This window comes from Oncorhynchus gorbuscha, linkage group LG12, assembly GCF_021184085.1.
Source record: "Oncorhynchus gorbuscha isolate QuinsamMale2020 ecotype Even-year linkage group LG12, OgorEven_v1.0, whole genome shotgun sequence".
Classification (NCBI taxonomy): domain Eukaryota; kingdom Metazoa; phylum Chordata; class Actinopteri; order Salmoniformes; family Salmonidae; genus Oncorhynchus; species Oncorhynchus gorbuscha.
The window spans coordinates 29,245,084-29,262,522 of NC_060184.1; the positions used below are offsets into that span (position 1 = coordinate 29,245,084).

The 17,439-nt window shown below is 43.0% G+C and overlaps 1 protein-coding gene across 1 annotated transcript; it reads left to right on the forward strand.

Moving 5' to 3' along the window:
* Positions 1–628: 628 nt before the first annotated feature.
* Positions 629–12,588, forward strand: LOC123990847 (elongation of very long chain fatty acids protein 4-like). Its single transcript, XM_046291756.1, has 7 exons — positions 629–991; positions 5,730–5,825; positions 6,104–6,291; positions 8,734–8,814; positions 9,930–10,101; positions 10,567–10,694; positions 10,904–12,588. The coding sequence occupies exons 2-7, from the start codon at positions 5,759–5,761 to the stop codon at positions 11,186–11,188; spliced, it is 921 nt and encodes a 306-aa protein (XP_046147712.1). The 5' UTR covers positions 629–991; positions 5,730–5,758; the 3' UTR covers positions 11,189–12,588.
* Positions 12,589–17,439: the final 4,851 nt, after the last annotated feature.

Below are 17,439 nucleotides of genomic sequence, written 5' to 3' on the forward strand. Positions count from 1 at the left end.
TAAAAATACAGCTTTAGGTTACACCAGAGAGTATGTAGGCCTACAGAAAACTCTGCAGCAACCAAATACTGTACAACCCAGCTGTACTTGTTGGGTATCAATTGATGGTGTGACACTTCCACCTAGTGACGAATTCAAAATATTGACTGACTCAGTGGAGTATAGGACACACTCTAAAGACAGGTGGCTAATTGATTGACACCCTCTACCGGGACATTGGCACATACCCAAAAGCTATTTACAGCCGACGACCTATAACCTACAATAGCAACAAACATTTGTTGTATAAACTCTAATTTAGTCTACCCAAGTTGAAACATGAGAGCTATTAAGGAATCCCTAGGCTATGTCTGATAGAAAATGGCTCATAGCCTTGGACCTACACTTAGTATGAATTAAAGCCAAAGCTGAATGAACAACACTAAATTCATTGTATTTTGGACATATAGCATAACCTACTAATGAGTGTCATCGAGGCCAAAAATGCATAATTGCAACAAATGCACTTATCCCGGAGGTTTCCTCACACATCGATGCGTAACAGCAGAGAGGTACCTATTTGTCATGCGCGTTCAAAAACTCCTATCTTTTTCCTTCCGAGTGGCTTCCGCATTCGCCTATCACTCAACGAAGCTGAAAGGGGGATACGGTGGATGTTGATTATCTCTACCATACAAAGGGGCCATCGGTCTGTCCAGTCAGTGCAACGGTCCCTGTAGTGCAATACCCGCATGCGCAGTGCCATCAGGCTGGTCGGGTATCCTATAGATCTTAAGCGATGTGTTTCAGCAGCCAGCACGGACCTCATACATGATTTCTTTGGGATAGATTTCCGCTTGCCTTTGCATTTTTGCCAAATTTGGGGTGGATGTCTAATTGTCCTTATAGCAGTGTTGGGGATCAGCGGCTATAACGGCAGAATACGGTCATTTAAAGGCGTTGTCCATCACATTGCACCGGATGTCAGTACACGCAACTAAATCTCGAGAAGGTATGTAGATATGTATTTTTCTCCATAATGAAATGGTTAATACAGAAATGCAGAATCGCATGCTTAGGCTATCATTCTTTCAATCGGTTATTTTGTGAACAAATTAGTGCACAGCCTTGGAAAGTGTAGGCTTAGTCTTTTTTCTTGAGTTATGCTTTGAGGAATTGAACCGTTCTTTACCTTCTCTTGCGTTCGTTTTCTTTATGCTTATCTGCCATCCATTTGGGCTGAATTCATATCATCATAGTTCTGTATTTTTATCAGATAATAAACTCAGACAGGGCTTAGACAATTTCATCACTTATTCACCCTTACTCTCTCCGCCTGCTCTCTCTTCCTAAGAAACCACGAACTTCTATTATGTGAGCATGCATGACAGTAGCCTACATAGACTCAGTGGAAAGGAACTTGCACGATGTTAGACTATGATGCGTGGCATATAGGAAGGGATTGGATGCAGCCTATAACATGTGTCTATAAAGTGTTTAGAGACTATTTTGGTTTAGTTTTCCCTATATGCTTTTGTATAAACTGTTAACCACATAATTTCCCATGTTCAGTCAACCACTCTTTGAAAATCCACCATGCGCCATATGTGTGAGCGCAAATAAGGGTCTAGTTCATAGGGGCATGTTATCGCTTTAAATGATGCCCCTGCGAATGTGGGTCGCTTGGCGTTTGGACTTACGTCTAAGCTCGTAGAGCAATTGGATTTAAGCCTCTTGATCGCACCGCGCAAAACCTGCTGACACACGCGCCCCGGTTCTTTGTGTGCTCTCATGCCCGTTTCCACGGGCGACCGGGCCTATTTGGGTGATTTTTTTTCTCTCTCTCTCATCCTCCCATTTCCTCTTCCGTTTTGAAAACGAAACTTAACCCCCATTGTCAGTGAATGTGTATTTTTTCAGGTTCCCCCAAACTCCCCAATAAGTTTTCACAAATGAATTAGACCTATTATGATCTATAAGCCAATAAGATTATTTTAGTGTGTGGTTTACAACATGTTATAAACTGGGTGGTTCGAGCCCTGAATGCTGATTGGCTGACGGCCGTGGTATATCAGGCCATATACTACGGGTAAGACAAAACATTTATTTTTACAGGTCTAATTACGAAGGTAACCAGTTTATAATAGCAATAAGGCACCTGGGGGTTTGGAATATATGGCCAATATACCACTGCTAAGGGCTGTGTCAAGGCACTCCGTGTTGCGTTGTGCGTAAGAACAGCCCTTAGCCGTTGTATATTGGCCATGTACCACACCTCCTCGGGCCTTATTGCTTAATTATAACACTAGGCCTCTGCATTCTAATTTGCGGGCATTGTCATGCTGAAACAGGAAAGGGCCTTCCCCAAACTGTTGCCAAGTTGGAAGCACAGAATCGTCTAGTAAGTCATTGTATGCTGTAGCATTAAGATTTTCCTTCACTGGAACTAAGGGGCCTCGCCGAACCATGAAACACAGCCCCTAACATTATTCCTCCTCCACCAAACTTTACAGTTGCCACTATGCATTGGGACAGGTAGCGTGCTCCTGGCATCCGTCAAACTCAGATTCGTCCGTCGAACTGCCAAAGAGGGATTCATCACTCCAGAGAACGCGTTTCCACTGCTCCAGAGTCCAATGGCGGCAAGCTTTCCACCACTCCAGCCGACGCTTGGCATTGCGCATGGTGATCTTAGGCTTCTGTGCGGCAGCTTGGCCATGGAAACCCATTTCATGAAGCTCCAGACGAACAGTTCTTGTGTTGACATTGCTTCCAGAGGCGATTTGGAACTCGGTAGTGAGTGTTGCAACTGAGGATAGACGATTTTTACGCACTACGCACTTCAGCACTCGCCAGTCCCGTTCTGTGAGCATGTGGCTGAGCCATTATTGCTCCTAGAAGTTTCCACTTCACAATAACAGCACTTACAGCTGACTGGGGAAGCTCTAGCAGGGCAGAAATTTGATGAACTGACTTGTTGAAAAGGTGGCATCCTTTGTGTTGTCACGTTGAAAGTCACTGAGCTCTTCAGTAAAGCCATTCTACTGCCAATGTTTGACTATGGAGATTGCATGGCTGTGTGCAGTGAGTGTGGCTGACTTAGCCGAATCCACTAATTTGAAGGTGTGTCCACATACCTTTGTATACATAGTGCATCAACCCACTTGACATCAAAGAGAGCACACCAGCTTTCTGATAGAGAATGTAGTGATGAGTACTAAAATGTGTACTGTATGTTGTTCTCTATGGTCTTTTATACACCCATTCAAATAAGGCTTTAGTAGCACACATTTAGGGAAAGGGGGATACCTAGTCAGTTGTCCAACTGAATGTATTCAACTGAAATGTGTCTTCCGCATTTAACCCAACCCCTCTGAATCAGAGAGGTGCGGGGGGCTGCCTTAATCGACATCGGCGTCTTCGGCGCCTGGGGAACAGTGGTTAACTGCCTTGCTCAGGGGCAGAACGACAGATGTTGACCTTGTCAGCTATTTACAAACCACTTTTAAATTAGTTTTTATACTGAACAAAAATGTAAACGCAACATGCAACATTAGGCCCTAATCTATGGATTTCACATGACTGCGAATACAGATATGCATATGTTGGTTACAGATACCTTAAAAAATTGGTCTCACAGTGGGCCTCAGGATCTGAACATTCAATTCTCTGCTAACAGCTCTGGTGGACATTCCTGCAGTCAGCATGCCAATTGCACGCTCCCTCAAAACTTGAGACATCTATGGCATTGTATTGTGTGACAAAACTGCACATTTTAAAGTGGCCTTTTATTATCCCCAGCACAAGGTGCACCTGTGTAAGGACCATGCTGTTTAATCAGCTTATTGATATGCCACACCTGTCAGGTAGATGGATTATCTTGGCAAATGAGAAATGCTCACTAACAGGGATGTAGACACATTTCTGAACAAAATTTGAGAGAATAAGCTTTTTGTCCGTATGGAACATTTCTGGGATCTTTTCTTTCAGCTCATGAAACATGAGACCAGCACTTTACATCTTGTCTTAGAACATGTGTATGGGGGGATGGGTAACCACAAAGACCTACTCTGTCCACACTGATCAGTTGTTTAGTCCTCTTTTAGATCTGTGCAATTAGTGTGAGGCTTGAAATAAACCCTGCACTAACAGTTTAGACCAGGGAATGTTCGTACGTATGGGTGATCCATGTGCTGAGTTTGGCAAACTCAGAGTTTGAACTTGATGTTAAAGGGATTCTTTGGGATTTGGGCCATTTTTATATCTCTAAGTACAGTACAAAGGAAATTAGAGGTAGTTTGGCGAGCCAATGCTAACTAGCATTAGCTCAAAGACTGAACATCTATGGTATCTGCTAGCATACAGTTGAGCATACGCTAGTTACTACTGGTCTCCGTTTTTTGTGTACTAGGTCAGCCACTTCTGTACTACGTCAGCCACTTCTGTACTAGGTCAGCCACTTCTGTACTACGTCAGCCACTTCTGTACTAGGTCAGCCACGTCTGTACTACGTCAGCCACTTCTGTACTACGTCAGCCACTTCTGTACTAGGTCAGACACTGCTGTACTAGGTCAGACACTTCTGTACTACGTCAGCCACTTCTGTACTAGGTCAGCCACTTCTGTACTAGGTCAGCCACTTCTGTACTACGTCAGCCACTTCTGTACTATGTCAGCCACTTCTGTACTACGTCAGCCACTTCTGTACTAGGTCAGCCACTTCTGTACTAGGTCAGACACTTCTGTACTAGGTCAGCCACTTCTGTACTAGGTCAGCCACTTCTGTACTACGTCAGCCACTTCTGTACTACGTCAGCCACTTCTGTACTACGTCAGCCACTTCTGTACTACGTCAGCCACTTCTGTACTAGGTCAGACACTTCTGTACTACGTCAGCCACTTCTGTACTAGGTCAGACACTTCTGTACTACGTCAGCCACTTCTGTACTACGCCACCCGTTTCATATGTTACGTTTGGTCCTGCAAAATTATTTTATATTTATATACAGTGTCAGTCAAAAGTTTGGACACACCCACTCATTCAAGGGTCTTTCTTTATTTTTACTATTATCTACATTGTAGGATAATAGTGAAGACATCAAAACTATGAAATAACACATGAAATCAGGTAGTAACCAACAAAAAAGTGTTAAACAAATCAAAATATATGTTTTATTTGAGATTATTCGAAGTAGCCACCCTTTGCCTTGATGATAGCTTTTGACTGGTACTGTATATACAAATATATATATATATATTTTTGTATGATATGTTACAAATACAATTCGTACAATATGTTATGAATTTGTTGTGCTTAAATAAGATCCCGGACTGCATCTTTCACTTCACCAACATTACATTAAGGTTTTCAATTATCTAAAGGGGCTTAAGATGTTCGCATGCTTCCCAGCTGAAACAGTTTGGTAGAGTTCGTGCATATATTATGACGACATTTTGTGAAGTTTTTGTTTGTTTTGGACTTCAGTGAGGGTTTCTCCGGCTGTTCGGGCACACACATTTCTTAACCTCTTCGTTGGTGATTGGTCAACACTAGGGATTCTTCAATAAAGTCTTTATTGTCATTCAACGAGAGAGACGACTCATTTTCATGCACATTCTTTCATAGAAAAATACTGCACCAAAATTGCGCAACAATTATCTCTCGGGCAAAAACGGCAAAAACGGCAAAATGAATGACAGATTAATTTGGACTATTTTGAAGACTGGCTACTCTCTTTCTCTCACTGCAGCATAAGCAGGACCAAATCCAGACGCAGGCATGGAAGCTGTCACCCACTTTATGAATGACACGGTAGAGTTCTACAGATGGAGCCTTACTATAGCAGGTGAGTTAGTGCTGATTTCTCTCACATTGCAGGGACAGTCTGCTAGTCTAACCACACACACAAGCACAAACTCAGGTACACATGGTTGCTTGTGTGTGTGTGTGCAATACAATACACTATTAGAGCAATTCGGAGTACTGCAATTAAGTATATCCTCCAGACACCATTGGTGCAACATTGTGTCGTCATACATTCAGATAGGATTCAGAGTCATTCTTTACATGTGTGTGTCTGTCATATGACACCTGCTGACATGAACTTTCCTGTCCCTCTCCCAGACAAGCGAGTGGAGAAATGGCCGATGATGTCATCGCCCGCCCCCACCCTGGCCATCAGCTGCCTGTACTTGCTCTTCCTGTGGGCGGGGCCTAAGTACATGCAGAATCGCGAGCCTTTCCAGCTAAGGAAGACCCTCATAGTGTACAACTTCAGTATGGTGATACTCAACTTTTACATCGCCAAAGAGGTATCCAGCTCCATTCCTTTTACACCAAGTCAATAATGGCATGTTCCATTTCTTTTCAGGCCATTGTCTATTTGGTTCCCAGTCCCTGTCCCTTCAGTGTGTACAGATTGGAAACGGCTTCCCACTGGGCACACACTCATTGAATCAACATTGTTTCCACATAATTTCAACAAAATGACATTCAACCAATGTGGAATTGATGTCTGTGCCCAGTAGGTTGATCGGTGATAGCAATATGACCCCTGCTTTAGGTTAATCTATTGTTCAGCAAGGTTGTGCCATCAACGAATGGCTGATGTAGCATGCCATGTACCAACCCTGCCTGAATTCAAAACTATACTCACATACCATACCTAGGACTGCACCTGTCAACCATCCACTACATTAAAACAGTTGAAGTCGGAAGTTTACATACACCTTAGCCAAGTACATTTAAACTCAGGTTTTTCACAATTCCTGACATTTAATCCTAGTAAAAACTCCCTGCCTTAGATCAGTTAGGATCGCCACTTTATTTTAAGAATGTGAAATGTCAGAATAATAGTAGAGAATGATTTATTTCAGCTTTTATTTCTTTCATCACATTCCCAGTGGGTCAGAAGTTTACATACAGTCAATTAGTATTTGGTAGCATTGCCTTTACATTGTTTAACTTTGGTCAAACATTTCGGGTAGCCTTCCACAAGCTTCCCACAATAAGTTGGGTGAATTTTGGCCCATTCCTCCTGACAGAGCTGGTGTAAGTGAGTCAGGGTTGTAGAACCCCTTGCTTACACACGCTTTTTCAGTTCTGCCCACAAATTTTCTATAGGACTGAGGTCAGAGCTTTGTGATGGCCACTCCAATACCTTGACTTTTTTGTCCTTAAGCCATTTTGCCACAACTTTGGAAGTATGCTTGGGGTCATTGTCCATTTGGAAGACCCATTTCCGACCAAGTTCGAACTTCCTGACTGATGTCTTGAGATGATGTCTTGAGATGCATCTATTTTGTGAAGTGCACCAGCAAAGCACACCCACAACATGATGCTGCCACCCCCGTGCTTCATGGTTGGGATGGTGTTCTTCGGCTCCCCCTTTTTCCTCCAAACATAACGATGGTCATTATGGCCAAACAGTTTTTTTTAGGGTGGTTTTGGCGCAGTGGCTTCTTCCTTGCTGAGTGGCCTTTCAGGTTATGTCGATATAGGACTCGTTTTACTGTGGATATAGATACTTTTGTACCTGTTTCCTCCAGCATCTTCACAAGGTTCTTTGCTGTTGTTCTGGAATTGATGTGCACTTTTTGCACCAAAGTACGTTCATCTCTAGAAGACAGAACGCGTCTCCTTCCTGAGTGCCAATGACGGCTGCGTGGTCCCATGATGTTTATACTTGCATACTATTGTTTGTACAGATGAACGTGGTACCTGCAGGCATTTGGAAATTGCTCCCAAGGATGAACCAGACTTGTGGAGGTCTACTATTTTTTTCTGAGGTCTTGGCGGATTTCTTTTGATTTTCCCATGATGTCAAGCAAAGAGGCACTGAGTTTGAAGATAGGCCTTGACATACATCCACAGGTACACCTCCAATTGACTCAAATTACGTCAATTAGCCTATCAGAAGCTTCTAACGCCATGACATCATTTTCTGGAATTTTCCAAGCTGTTTAAAGGCACAGTCAACTTAGTGTATGTAAACTTCTGACCCACTGGAATTGTGATACAGTGAATTATAAGTGAAATAATCTGTTTGGTAAACAATTGTTGGAAAACTTACTTGTGTCATGCACGAAGTAGATGTCCTAACCAAAACTATAGTTTGTTAAAAATACATTTGTGGAGTGGTTGAAAAACAAGTTTTAATGACTCCAATCTAAGTGTATGTAAACTTCTGACTTCAACTGTATATATATAGTCCTTTTAGACAGAGGAAATCGGGTCTAGGGCACATCTCCAGTCCCCGACAGCTGCAGTGCTGCTGGTTTTCATTTCTCCCTGGCATTTGCTTCCACATCCCCGGCCCCCCCAGGTGTAAATTGGTTTCTGTGGCCCTTGAGGACTGGTGGTGTGTATCCATGGCAGAGAGCCTTTTGTTTGGCGCGCGGATCAATTAAGAAAACTCAGTTGTGGTGTTGTTACTGTTAGAGTAGTAGAATACACCATTTCAAAATTGGTTATGCATCATCAGTTTATGTTTTATGTCAGTCACTGAACATGTCAGCTAACAACAACATTTCTCTTAGATCCTCCAAAAGGCTAGTGGCCGGCTCTGAGAACATGTGTGGGTATGAATGTCGGTATAGACCCGTGAGCCACTGCGGGCCCTCATTGGGAGTTCCGATATTTTTGTGGCCCCCACCCCAATCAAAGTTGCTCATTCCTGGTCTAGAGGAAAGGGACAATCTCTAACATTTTGTTCCTAATGTCGTGTCGCTAACTTTGTATCTCTGTGGCCTCAGCTCCTCCTGGGTGCAAGAGCAGCGGGGTACAGCTACCTATGTCAACCTGTCAGCTACTCCAACGACGTCAACGAAGTCAGGGTGAGCAAACATGACACCCTACACTCTTTTTCTATTCATTTTGTGAAAAGGCCAAGAGCCGGAGCTTGTCATTCTGTTCATGAGCCAGCAAAGACTGGAATTGTTTGCCTTCTAGCCTTCTAATTTATACAGATTGGGTCTCCTGTATTTGAGGTGTAGAGTGACGTCCAACTTTAGCAGCATGTGGTTCTGTGTAAATCTAAGCAGCCGTACTGTAATCCTATTGTTAGGTTAAGTAGACTATCACTCTATTTGTGTGTGTGTAAGAGATAGAGAGAGGGAGAGGAGGAGAGGACAGTGGGGGCGTGACCTTTTGCATTAAGGGGAGGAGTTATTAGGTCTCACCACTTCTGAACCCACCCATAGCATGATGGCGTTACTGAGGGACAAGAGTGACACTCAGGGCACTGTGGCACACAGCTTCTTTCTCTCTCTCTCTCTTACTCTCTTTCTCTGTGTGTGTGTGTGTCAATTACAAAGGGATACGAGAGAGAGACTATGTTGGTGGGGGTTGTAGTCTGACATACAAGAGGTTGAGCTCTACTTACCTTTTAGGCTTGGGGACAAGCCAGCAACAAGCCTGATACAACAGCTATCCTCATGTATTAGCGCTTACTGTACCACCCCCTTAACAAAACACTTTCTCTACCAGACCACAGGCTAACCTGCCATGTCATTCACCAATGACCCCTTTCATCGTCATCACAATCCCCTATGAAAAGTGTTGACCCTAACATTGTTGACTCTGACCTTAGATTTACAGAGATGATCCAGGTGAAGTTATCTTTGATCTTGTTCAGGATCCAATTGAACCTTATTCCCAACTTCAGTGACTTCAATAGATTCAATAATTGCAATAAAATGTATTTGTGCGTGTGCGGGTGTGTCCTTGATGCATACATGTGTGGGTGATGCATGATAATGAGTGTGTGTGTGAAAAACAAAGGTGGCTAGCGGTGTTATCCATAATCTCAACCCCGTGAAATCCATAAAATCCTCTTGAATCCTCTTTAAAGCGTTTCAGGAAATTGGCAATCTTCATTGTCTTTGAGTTTTGAGTCCTTAAAACCAGATGGATTTGAGATAGCTCACTCCCTCCCTCTTCACGTTGGCAGATAGCGTCTGCTCTGTGGTGGTACTACATCTCTAAGGGAGTGGAGTATCTGGACACGGTGTTCTTCATCCTGAGGAGGAAGTTTAACCAGGTCAGCTTCCTCCATGTCTACCATCACTGCACCATGTTCATCCTCTGGTGGATCGGAATCAAGTGGGTCCCTGGAGGACAGTGTAAGTACCTAGGGGTACATTGTGTGTGTATATATATATATATATATATATATATATATATATATATATATATATATATATATATAGAGAGAGAGAGAGAGAGAGAGAGAGAGAGAGAGAGAGAGAGAGAGAGAGAGAGAGAGAGAGAGAGAGAGAGAGAGAGAGAGAGAGAGAGAGAGAGAGAGAGAGAGAGAGAGAGAGAGAGAGAGAGAGAGAGAGAGAGAGAGAGAGAGAGAGAGAGAGAGAGAGAGAGAGAGAGAGAGAGAGAGAGAGAGAGAGAGAGAGAGAGAGAGAGAGAGAGAGAGAGAGAGAGAGAGAGAGAGAGATTTTCCCACCTGGATAATCTCCCCCCAGCACTGTCATACTGTTCCGACAGGGGCGATGACATACCATGCTAACATACACTCACAAGCTGCCTGACCTGTATCCCCTCTGAACTACCTTTAACCTATATCCCTCTCACAGCGTTCTTCGGAGCCGGCATAAACTCATCCATCCATGTCCTGATGTATGGATACTATGGCCTGGCCGCTTTCGGACCCAAGATCCAGAAATTCCTCTGGTGGAAGAAATACCTGACCATCATTCAGATGGTAAGACTCCCTGTTATTGTGGCCATAGCACAGCTGTTCAGGTAGTGTGTGATTGATACTGAAACACATCTTTGCAATTCAACATATATTTCATTGTTTGGAGTGTGCAGTCTGACTCATTGATCAGGGATTATGTTGAGATTATTACATTTCGATTAAACATGTCAGTTAAACATGTCAGTTAAACATGTGTCTTGTGTACATCACAGATCCAGTTCCATGTGACCATCGGCCATGCAGGCTACTCCCTCTACACTGGCTGCCCTTTCCCCGCTTGGATGCAGTGGGCCCTTATTGGCTACGCCGTCACCTTCATCATCCTATTCGGCAACTTCTACTACCAGACCTACCGGCGCACCCCACACTCCGCCCCCAAGGTGGCTAAATCCGTCACCAACGGCATTTCCACAGCAACCAACGGCTACAACAAGTTAGAGGAGGTAGAGGAGAACGGGAAGAAGCAGCAGAAAAAGGGAAGAGTGAAGAGGGAGTGAGGAGGAAGAGGAGAGGACGGAGGGAGCTTCTGTCAGACCAATAGGAGGACCGTGGGGTGAAAGGGCAGGGGAGGTAGGGGGGGTCAGGGGTGAAAGTTCAAAAGGCAGATGGGATTCCACCACACCCCTGCCCGTGCAGGATGTTTTGAGGATGTGAATTGTGACCAACTTGCTGGTGAAGGTTTGTGTGTGTGTGTGTGTGTGTGTGTGTGTGTGTGTGTATGTGTGTGTGTGTGTGTGTGTGTGTGTGTGTGTGTGTGTGTGTGTGTGTGTGTGTGTGTGTGTGTGTGTGTGTGTGTGTGTGTGTGTGTGTGTGTGTGTGTGTGTGTGTGTGTGTGTGTGTGTGTCGGGGGATTGGTGAGGTTTGGGTATGGGGGGATAGGGGTGGGAGGAGGGTGTTGGTTGTCTATATAGTAGTTATTTTTTTATAATATAAGAAAGTCGCTGCTCTTCATGTAGAGACTGTGCTCTGTCTCTTTACTTTGGGGTCCTGGTCAAAGATAAGACCGTAAAAAGACTACAACACAACCACAGAGACCACAGGGACTCTGACCACAGGGACTGTTTCCAACCAAAACTCCACCCATTTTGTACTTTTATTCGTTTAACTAAATGCTGATGTATTTTTTAGCATTGTAAATTAGATTCTATGAAATTTGTACCAAAGAGGGTTTATTTTGCATTTGGGCGATGAGTAAGAAAAATACTGGTGGAGCATTGTTAAGGATTAAACATGGTTTTAGGGAACAGGAGCTGTTTGCAATTCTATTTTTGTTCCTCTCTAAGTGTCGCAGACACAATTGTGTCAGTACTTAAGTACCGGTCTACCTGGAACACAGACTAACTGCAAGCCCCCTCTGCCATACACACCTGCCCTAACGTACATAATATAAACAAACACACATTCCTGGAATGTGTGTCTGTGAGAGAGATTGAGGGATTGAGGTGCATGATGATGTGCACATTGAATGCATCGTAGTGAATCTATAGGGGGTTTGGGTGGGTAGTCATATGTGCAAGTTGTTAGTATATCATTATGGAGTTTGGGTGGGTAACATACTGTACATGCAAATAGGCTGACAAACACCTTTACTGCTAACTGAGGGTTTATCTATTTGTTTGGTTATTAAATTGCTCCTGTGATTTGATATTGTTCTTTTTGTTGTTGTGGTGGATCTCACGGATGTCCTGCGTTATTTTTCTCATTTTGTGCTGTACAATGTGGCCACGGTGCAACTGAGAAACATGTCGAACTCAAGACAACCAAAAAGGACTGAGGGGGAAAGGGATATTTCATCTCAAAGGGCTTTAAAAAAAAAACTATATTCATTATTTTATTTAAATAAAACGCATACAGCTACTGGCTGCAGGTACAATGGAAATAAAGAGGATGCCAACAACCCTCGTCTTTCTTTACGTGCATATTAGTGTCTATGTTACTTCATGGATGTGTATCTTTATGTTTGTATGTTTTTGTCCTTTATTTAAGACAACAAAAAAAACGAATACCTGATCAATCCTATACTGAACCCTAATTTCAAAACTAAACCCTAAACCGTCAATATCCTCTTAAACCTGCTTAAAAACCCTTCTGTAACTCCAGTGGCGGTCGGCACTGTTTAAGATGAGGGAGGATGATGTTTTTTTTTAAATGAACATGGCCTTATCTCTATTACAGCATATTGGATGACTGTCTTTCATAATCCATTCACCCAGCTCAAAATCAAATCAAATTGTATTGGTCACATACACATGGTTGGTTAGCAGATGTTAATGTGAGTGTAGCACAATGCTTGTGCTTCTAGTTCCAAACAGTGCAGTAATATCTAACAAGTAATCTAATAATTCCCCACAACTACCAAATACACACAAATCTAAAGGGGTGAATGAGAATATGTACTGTACATATAAATATATGGGTGTGCGATGGCCAAGCGGCATAGGCAAGGTGCAATAGATGGTATACAATACAGTATATACATATGAGTAATGTAAGATATGTAAATTACATTATTAAAGAGGCATTATTTAATGTGGCATTGTTTAAAGTGGCCAGTGATTGGGTCTCAATGTAGGCAGCAGCCTCTCTGAGTTAGTGATTGCCGTTTAACAGTCTGATGGCCTTGAGATAGAAGCTGTTTTTCAGTCTCTCGGTCCCAGCTTTGATGCGCCTGTACTGACCTCGCCTTCTGGATGATAGCAGGGTGAACAGGCAGTGGCTCGGGTGGTTGTTGTCCTTGGTGATCTTTTTGGCCTTCCTGTGACATCGGGTGCTGTAGGTGTCATGGAGGGAAGGTAGTTTGCCCCAGGTGATGTAAAATCGATAGGCATAGGCTACTACGTGATGCTTGAATTTCCCCTGTACCCATCATGAGGTTGCTACAACCTAGCCTATTAATTAAAGTTTACAACGTAGGTGCATAGGTAGAGAGAATTTTGAATAATCAAGATGGCAAACAGTGACACATTCCACCTTGCACTCTCTTGCCTGCATCTTGCTGATCTAGAGTGTAATCATTAGTCAAACAGTTGCAAATTAGAATTTATAGTGGACAAATTCAGATATGTTTATCCCCCTTTCGTTCCGTTTGCTAAACATTTTTCAACAGAATCGGTGCAATGAATACACCCCTGATCACACAAAAAAACAGTTAACTTTCATAGCAACCACATACAAACAGCTCGTTGTATATATAATTCCTTCTCACATCTATCTACGCTGTCTCCTCCTCGCACATTTTCCCTTTGCTTGTGAATTTCAGTGCACAACACATCAGTTGTCTGTGACCAGGCGAAAAAACCTTTCCAAGCAAAACCTTCATATCATGACCACTAACCGCACACCCTACATCGTTGTCACTTCATAGTCAACATAGCTACTAGAACTAGAGTGTTAGTAAACCCGCTACAATCATGCAGTACATGTACAGTCTGGAGCAAGCAGTTTAGCAGTTCCACCAGCGGGCCTTGGTGGCAATAACTTAATAAAACCAAAAGCTTACCTTGAATTGGAAGAGTTCCAGTGTTGGATAGCCATAGCCAGCTAGCTAACATAGCATTCCTCTCTGTTTGAGCTGGACGTTTGTGTAGGCTAAACTAGCTAGCTGCATTCAATGCTAGCTAAGGAAGTGAAAGTGAAAAATATATATTCTACAAAATATAGCTAGCTCTCTCTCTCTTTGTTCTCCTTTATTTTGGTAGAAATTAATTTGTTCAAAACTGTTCAACTATTGTCTTTCTCTCTCTTTGAGTCAACTACTCACCATATTTTATGATATGCAGTGCTAGCTAGCTGTAGGTTATGCTTTCAGTACTAAATTCATTCTCTGATCCTTTGATTGGGTGGACAACATGTCAGTTCATGAGAGCTCTGATATGTTGGAGGACGTCCTCCGGAAGTTGTCATAATTACTGTGAAAGTCTATGGAAGGAGGTGAGCACAATGGGCCTCTTAGCTTTTGTATTGAAGTTAATGTACCCAGAGGAGGACAGAAGCTAACTGTCCCCCGGCTACACCATGGTGCTACCCTACAGAGAGCTGCTGAGGCTACTGTAGACCTTCATTGCAAAACAGTGTGTTTTAATCAATTATTTGGTGACGAGAATATATTTAGTATAGGTTTATTGAAAAAGCATAACTTTTTAATAGTTTCACTAATTCTATTTTTATGAGATTCACTGAGAAGGATGGTCCTCCTCTGATGAGCCTCCACGGGTCTACCCCCATCTCAGAAACCCTCTCTCCATCCCCCCCTCCACCCAGAAGCCTTTAGAATTCTAATTATAAAAGTTTCCAAAGGTCTGTACATCTCTGGCTCTGATGAGCAGGATTCCTCCACCTCTTCTCTCCTCTCCCGGCCCACCCTACCCCCCTCTCCCTCTGTCCCCTGGGTCAAGCAAATTCCTATGAATGACAGAGGTAGAGTGAGAGAGAGAGAGAGAGGAGAGGCCTGTGTCTGGGGCTTGGCCAGACAGCTCTGCCCTAATCTGGAGGGGGTAAATTGGCTTTAGCTGTAAAAGAGCTTATGCCTACGTCACAAAGCGAGTTAACCCAGGAATTCAGGTCACTGTGGAAAAGAGGAGTCTTCTGTAATCTTTCTTTGGGTCGTTGACACTCACACATATGTGCATACATCAAATCAAATGGTATTGGTCACTTACACATATTTAGCAGATGTCATTGTGTGTGTAGCGAATTGCTTGTGTTCCTAGCTCAGTGTGTATTGTGAATTGCTTGTGTTTCTAGCTCAGTGTGTACAGTGAATTGCTTGTGTTCCTAGCTCAGTGTGTATAGTGAATTGCTTGTGTTCCTTGCTTGTGTTCCTAGCTCAGTGTGTATAGTGAATTGCTTGTGTTCCTTGCTTGTGTTCCTAGCTCAGTGTGTATAGTGAATTGCTTGTGTTCCTTGCTTGTGTTCCTACAGTCCAGTAGTGTCTAACAATTCACAACAATACACACAATTCTAAAAGTAAAAGAATGGAATTAAGAAATACTGGAATGCATATACTATATACACACGGAGAGTTCACACACTGTCTCTTACACACAATGCATAGACACATATGCAACATTCACACATGTTAACACACACACACAACTGCACATATAAAACACATACACATACTAGTCAGCTTCTGTGCCATACGTTAACAGATACATGGAGAGGATTTTCACAAGACCTCTAGTGACATCAGTGCTGACTCAATTTCCAGCCTCACTCCTAATGCTGTCACCGCCTTCCTCCTCATCTGCCTCTCTTTCTTCAACACCTTTTTTCTGTTCCCCCTCCACTATCACCCTTCCTCCTATGGGAAGAAGAGGGATCTACACGAGCCGAGCTCTAAGAGGATTGCAGTAGGCCTTCCATCAGGGTCACTTAACACAGGTCACCATAACCTGTACTGCACTTGTGCTCTTAGCACTGCTCTGAACTCACACTACCTCCTAACCACAGATCTAGGATCTAGCCAATCTTAGCTTTAACCATTAGGGGGATAAACAAAAGATCTGACCCTGTATCAGTGTTGAGGGGGAGCTCTAGCTACATCCAAACTCACACTTGTGTAAGCTTTACACACTCACACCATCCATGCTGTGATACTCTCATACAACCCCAGATTCAAACTGTCTGTCACCTGTCTGTCTGCCTGTCTGTCTGTCTGTCTGTCTGTCTGTTTGTCACTCATCTCATTACCACTTATAACAACACCTTATTGTAACTAAGTTCGTTCATACGGTCAGTGTATCCCTGGCGGCAACCTGTCTGCACGCACAGATGACCCCTTTATGAGGGTGGAGACCACCCTCCGATGGCCTAAACAAATCATTGCATGCACAATATGGTTTGCTGAGTTCTCGATCTAATACCTAGGCCTACTGGAGATACCTTCTAGCGGTTGGGAAAATAAGTAGAATACATTTGAAAGCAAAACAATAAATATAGCCTATTCGTTGTGTGCATATTTTCAATTAGTGTTGACGTAGACAGTAAAAAGGCTGCAATAAGGTTATTTACATTGGCCTGGAGAAAGACATTACATTGTTTGTTTCCTGGTTTGACGTTGACCTCACCACATCATGAATACTGTCTAGCTCGTCGTGCCCCTGCAGTGCCTGTTGTGTCAGCATCTCTCTAGCCCTTTATGACTGGGCTGACCCTGCACTTTCTCTCGCGGTAAGAAGCCTCATTCAAATAACACGTTTCGATAGGAAATTGCACAGAAAATGCATGAAAATGTTTGACAGTGCGTTTGTTGACCATCTGTAGCCTAATATATTAACTAATGTTAGGCTATGTGCCATTTTTATTGAACAAAAGTTACAGAACAGTACAAAACTCACTATATTTAAACTATGCATGTATACATTTAATTGTATCACTTGTAGCCTATCGCTAGGCTATACATACTGACTAGTAGCCTTGTATAGCCTAAGTTAGATTCCCATTTGCCAATAAACAGAGGCCTATTGGCTTCGGGTCTTTTTCAAAGTTAATATTATTTCAATGTCGCTCTGCAGACTCCATGTCCCTTTTGCAGCAAAGGTTGTGCATTTCAGCCAGAATCTCCATTTAAATGTTGGAATGTTGGAACTGGTTGACCATCATATTTAATTGCAACTTTTATCAACCGGATAGACCTAATATATCAAGACTTATATGATGTTTTTATTATTCCCATAACTAATATATCATACTTTGCAGTCACTTTGAGATGGGCGAGTGGATAAGTCAAGGCTGGTGGATGACACGA